At 36.2% G+C, this 6,301-nt stretch overlaps 1 protein-coding gene across 2 annotated transcripts; it reads left to right on the top strand.

Moving 5' to 3' along the window:
- The first annotated feature begins 350 nt into the window (after positions 1–350).
- Positions 351–5,491, top strand: LOC136208285 (IAA-amino acid hydrolase ILR1). 2 transcript variants are annotated; one of them, XM_065999098.1, is made up of 5 exons: positions 351–777; positions 1,774–1,899; positions 3,073–3,387; positions 4,732–4,860; positions 4,967–5,491. In XM_065999098.1, the coding sequence occupies exons 1-5, from the start codon at positions 421–423 to the stop codon at positions 5,324–5,326; spliced, it is 1,287 nt and encodes a 428-aa protein (XP_065855170.1). In that variant the 5' UTR covers positions 351–420; the 3' UTR covers positions 5,327–5,491. The 2 variants fall into 2 exon arrangements, with proteins under 2 accessions (XP_065855170.1, XP_065855169.1); XM_065999097.1 differs by having other exon boundaries at positions 353–777; positions 4,952–5,491.
- The last annotated feature ends 810 nt before the right edge of the window (positions 5,492–6,301 follow it).

The following is a 6,301-nucleotide window of genomic DNA, read 5'->3' as shown; positions in this document are numbered from 1 at the left end:
ATCGGATTACAAATTAAGTTTACATGATGGAGTATCTAACCTAGTCTGACTTGAAACGCACGACTTAATCCGACTTGGAACCCACGATGTCGAATCCAAACAGAAAACCGAAACACAATACTAATCCGAATAGGAAACAAGATATACCGTCGGGCCGGGGTAACTCTGCCGTTGCTTCCAATCATAGTGTGTTATACTAATTCAAGACAGTATGATATTGGTAAAATAACCAATTTGAACAAGTTAATGGATGAGAAATATCACTTTTATAGCCATGATAAATTAATGCTAGTGTCACGAAAAATATAATTAATGTTTTTAAAATGGTGTCATGAAAGTTGATGATGAATTTACATATTAAAATGAAAAAAAAAAAAAAACTTTGAATTGAACATGGATCGTATCTTTTAGAACTTATTTATGGGCACTAATCTAGTTCTTCTATTCGGCCTCTGCTTATCGCCATTGTTGCATCAATTTTGCGCTCAAAAAACTAAATCTGGATCCGAATTTGATACACTAACTACGGAGCTGTTGAAATCGGCGAAGGAGCCAGATTTTTTCCACTGGCTGAAAGGTATAAGAAGGAGAATCCATGAGTATCCAGAACTCGGATTCCAAGAGCACAAAACGAGTCAACTCATTAGGAATGAGCTCGACTTACTCGGGATCGAATATAAATGGCCAGTCGCCGAGACTGGAGTTGTGGCATCTATTGGATCTGGTATGAAACCAGTTTTCGCCATTAGAGCTGATATGGACGCCCTCCCTTTGCAGGTACGCATGGAAATTGAAATTGAAATTAGTGAAACTTTGTTACGCTAAAAACTGTTCAGCTTCGAATTGCATACCACATGTTTGTCAAAAGGCCTCATAGCTGCTTTCAATAATTGTTTTTTAGGTACAAATCACACTAATATCAATTTAGTTTCATGTATAAAAATAACACCAATGGACTTAACATTTAAAACAGAACACCAATTAAGACCTAAGTAACATAACATCACACGTGATTCATATTAATCCATTATAAGCTTTGTAAATTCTACGTAGAGAGAAATCAAAACTTAACTGACTAACATGAATGATACGTCACATTTATCGATATTTAAATTGAAACTTTTTTTAAACATTAAACCTAGTGCTATTTTTAAGATGCAACAATTCACAGTTAGGAGCAATTGTATTATAGCTTCTAAAATGATACAATTGGACTAATTTCCTGTTTCGTGTCAAAATCGTGCATGTTATCTCATGCATATGTTTCATATGGTTTTATATGTTATAAACGCTAGAAAATTAATTTTCGTGTCAATCGTATCGTGTTAGTTGGATTGTCTCTGTAAATCGTATTTTCGTGTCACAAATTGCCAATCCTTATACCCATATTTTTACCTTACACCGCTTACACCAATTGCATATAAGGTGGTTTAAAAAAAAAGGTTTCACATTTTTTATAATTTAATAAGATGGATGGAGTGGTGGATGACTATTGTTTCAAGAAGTGTAAGAACAAATCTACTAGAGTTCTAAACGTTTAGAAAAATGTTTTAAAATGGTAAAATATTTTGTTCACTTTCATCGTAAATTTTCCGACTGACTTAAAATTTTACTTGACTTATTTTTCTAAATGAACAAACACCGGAAAATCAAGAAAATATTTTCCATTCATATATTTGTGAGTGATAAAATGACGCCTGTGTTGTTGGCTCTCAACAGACACTTTTTTTGTTTTTTTGTCCTTTGATGTTTTTAAATCAATCTTACTGTTAGGAATTAGTGGAGTGGGAGCACAAGAGTAAAATTGATGGCAAAATGCATGCTTGTGGTCATGATTCTCATGTGGCAATGCTTCTTGGAGCAGCCAAACTACTGCAGCAAAAGAGAAATCAATTAAAGGTAACCTATGTACAGAAATTCATCGTTTCCGTATTTCATATCTGTTTTGGTTTCCGTCTCCATTACCATTTTCTAGTTATAACCTTTTAGAAATAATGTTTCCCGATATCGTTTCCATTTCCGTGCAATAGGTAACTTGTGTTTCTCATATAATCATGGGAAGATTAGAGGGTTAATTGCATTCATGGTGCTCCAAAGTATCGGAATGGAATGATAATGTCACAAAACTTCATTCCTGAACATCAAATTCATCGAACTTTGTATTTGATTTTTATTGTAGTCTTTTTGACCGGATTTATTAATCTATGTTGCACATAAACTCCTCTATAGTAGCGTTTCCACGTTTCAGTTTCATTTCGGTTTCTTTTCCATTTTGCTACATTCGTTTAGGAAAAACGTTTCCTGTTTTCCATTTCGTAGGTTTCCTCATTTGTCCCTAACATACAAAATGGTACAAATCTAACGTTGACGTTTCATTGTATTTAACTATCAAATCGGATCTTCCAAACATCAATTATATTTAAGATTTTTAAAGTGTTGTTAACACATTTACGAAAAAACCCGTTGTTACAAATGACCAATAAAAAATGTACGAAACTGTTTATCTACAAACCTGTTTGGAATGTCCTATATGAATATGACAGTCAAATAATTGTCAAACCAGTCCATTCAAATTTTCCATTAGATAAGACTAAAATTGATCTTCCTTTAAAACGTTAGGGTTAAAATTGTATCATTTCGTACTTTAGGGCAAATCTACACTTCCTACAGAACGTTGGGATCAAATTTGACACTTCTCTTTTTTTTTTAAATGATGTCACCAAACCCAACTCAACGTGAAAAACCCGGGTCGGTTCAGTCGGCTTGGATTTGGTGACATGTCACCTTTAAAAAAAAGCACATGAGAAATTTATTTGGCGTGTCATGCACGTGTCCATTCCGGTGATGTTATTGTCAGAATTCGGTTAAAAGGACTACAATAGAAATCAAATACAAAATTGGACAGGTTTGATGTTTAAAAATGAAAGTTTACGACTCCCGTTCCATTTCTAATACTTAGAAGACCGTGAGTGCAACTAACCCGAAGATTTCCGAGTGCTAGCCATTATCCAAAGCCTTAGACTTTCTCCTTTCATGTATATTAAACTCTACATTTTGAACACATCTTTGAAGGGTACTGTGAAGCTTGTTTTCCAGCCAGGAGAAGAGGGTTATGCTGGTGCTTACCATATGTTACAAGATGATGCTCTTGCTGACATTGAAGCTATCTTCATGTTACATGTTTCGCCTTCGATTCCCACTGGTTTCGTTGGTTCCAGGTCCGGTCCATTATTTGCTGGCGCTGGGGGCTTTTTAGCTACTATTCGAGGCAAAGGCGGACACGCTGCAGCTCCACATAATCATATCAATCCTATTCTTGCAGCATCGTTTGCCATCATTGCTCTCCAACAGATCGTATCTCGCGAGCTGAATCCTCTTGAGGCCGGGGTGAGTGAGCTTTTCCTCTCTACTTTGATGTATAATGTTAGCACGGAAACTCTTTTTCATTAGTAATGTCTACGATTATGAATCACGTCTTCTGATTACCTGAACCAATAAGAAATAGTCTGGGAGGGGCTGGATTCCAGCGTCCCCTCTCTGATGCTTAAATCAGCAAACTATTTAAGAGTACAGAATAACTTGAAAGCAAAGTGATGTAGATAGTGAATGATTATGACGTACCTGGGATTTTGATCCCAAGACTATTCATAGGTAATTATGTACCTGAGCGGCTTAAGCTGTTATTTGGCCCCTGATCTGATCTATTATTCGGTCATATTTGGCCCCTAAACTATCCTAATTGGTGAAATTTCACCCAATTTAGATGAGACTTGACAAACCCGTTATCCCCCATCATATGTAATGATATTTTGACATATGAGCTTGACACGTCACACGTCTTGAAGTTTATTTGTCACATAAACTGTCTTATGTCAAAATAATTAATTAGATTAAAAAAGAAAAACAAATAAAAACAAATCTCTAAACTAAAATTTATCAAATTTAAGTGTTAAAATATCGTAACGTGCTAATAGAATAACAACTCCATTTAAATTGGGTAAAATTGCACCAATTGGGATAGGTCAATGGCCAAATGTGACCAAATAATATGTCAGGGCCAAATAACAAAATTTTGGATAGATCGATGGCCAAATAATGGTTTAAGCCGTACCTGAGCAGCTCATACGCTTTACACGTGTCAGCTTGTGGTTGGCTTTAGACTCTTTCCTTTTATATCATCCTACAATACATGGCTTGATTTAGGGATTAGGAGCCTGCCTTTGGAATCAAGGACAGCCATTGGTCCACGTGTCCTTTTAGGCAGCTTCCTGGAAAAAATTCTGTACAAATGAGCTTTTGTAATCTCTTTTAATATGGGTCTTTATATCAGGCCCATATGTTAGATTCGGCTGGATCTTTGCCCGAGCCCGTTTATTTTATGCTATATCAATTAGCGTTTCGACTTCAATTTCTTTTTAGCTACAATTTTTGGAAATAACGTTTCCCGGTGTCCAGAGGGCGAGCCTTGGCGCACCGGTAAACGTTGTTGTCGTGTGACCGAGAGGTCACGGGTTCGAGTCTTAGGAGCGGCCTCTTGCCAAAAAATTGGCAGGGGAAGGCTTGCCCCAGTACACCCTTGTAGTGGGATCCCTCCCCGGACCCTCACTTAGCGGGGACGCGTAGTGCACCGGGCCGCCTAACGTTTCCCAGTGTCCGTTTTTGTTTCAGTTTCAATTTCTGTTTCCGTGCAACATATGATTAACTGATTCTTGTTTATTTGGTAACGTATAGGTAGTTACAGTAGCATTCATAGAAGGAGGCGTTGCAATGAATGTAATCCCGGAACTTGTGAGATTCGGCGGAACGTTTAGGAGCTTGACTAATGAAGGACTACTCCACATAAAGGAAAGGATTAAGCAGGTAAGACATCACATACCTTACATTTCTGACCCCGAAACGTATTTTTTTCGATATTGTTCAGTTGATAACATAGGTATGCACTTGTCAAAAGATCGTTGAAATGCAGGCGATTGTGCATCGATGTACTGCAACGGTGGACTTCGAAGCAGCCATGGCGCGAACATACCCTGTTACGATCAACGATGATGCATTGTACAATCATGGAAAGAAGATAGGAGAGAAACTAGTTGGACATGGGAAAGTGCAGCTTGAACCAGTGACCATGGGAGCTGAAGATTTCAGCTTCTATTCAGAGAGAATTCCTGCTACGGCGTTCTGGCTTGGGATAAAAAACGAGACGTTGAGATCAGATAAAGCGTTGCACTCGCCTTTCTTTGCTGTTGATGAAACGGCCCTTCCGATTGGAGCAGCTTTTCATGCCGCGGTTGCAATGTCATATTTGGATATAAATGCAGAAATGGATTAGAAGACGAGAAGAATAGGACTGTCAATTTCTGACACGATAAACCGTTCCACTCGCCTTTCTTTGCTATTGATGAAAAGGCTCTTCCAATTGGAGCAGTTTTTCATGCTGTGGTTGCAATGTCATATTTGAATACAAATGCAGAAACATATTAGAAGCCGAGAAGAATATGACTATTAATTTCTAACACGACAATATAATTATAAGACGATAACTTATTTTGACGAGAAATACAAGTTCTTTGTTTGAGTTTTTTTATGCTAATGTCCATTACAATTGAGGATTACCATGTTTGGAATAGAAATATATGAATTGGCATAAATTCTCATTACGATTAGCCCTTACATTTTTATTATTAATACTTATTACCCACGATTCTTATTAAGAAAAATGTGAAAACCAAAAATACGAAAAAACCCGAAAAACAGTAAAAATGGAAAAAACTAAAAAAAATTAAATAGTGAAAAACATGATAAATAGATTGCGTAAATTACACCCATGGCCACTGAACTTTACCAATTTTCACGATATTGCCACTGAACTTCAAAATGTAACATAAAACATTACACTTTGTGTACACCTGTGATCACTAAACTTCAATCGACGTCTCAAAATAAAAAAATTCAGAAATTAATAATATTCTAAGCAATTTTAATTCTTGAAAATTTTCGTTTTGAGCTCATTTAAATGATTTTGGTTAGGAGAGAGAAAGTGAACTTTAGAGATGGAAAGCTCCAAAAATTGTGATTTTGGAAAATAAAAAATGCAGTTACATGGTAAATGTTGTTCTGAACAACTTTAATTTTTAAATATTTTTATTTTGAGGTCGTTAAGAGTCGTTTAGAGAAGTTGGTTACAGTTTAATGGTCACAAGTGTAATAAAATGTAAAGCTTAGTGGCTTTCATGTTACATTTTGAAGTTCAATAGTTATACCATGAAAATCGATAAAGTTCAATGGCCATGGGCGTAATTTACCC

This window comes from Euphorbia lathyris, chromosome 10 (genome assembly GCF_963576675.1).
Source record: "Euphorbia lathyris chromosome 10, ddEupLath1.1, whole genome shotgun sequence".
NCBI classification, from domain to species: domain Eukaryota; kingdom Viridiplantae; phylum Streptophyta; class Magnoliopsida; order Malpighiales; family Euphorbiaceae; genus Euphorbia; species Euphorbia lathyris.
The sequence above is the reverse complement of the archived record's forward strand: the minus strand, read 5'-3'. Positions and strand labels throughout refer to the sequence as shown.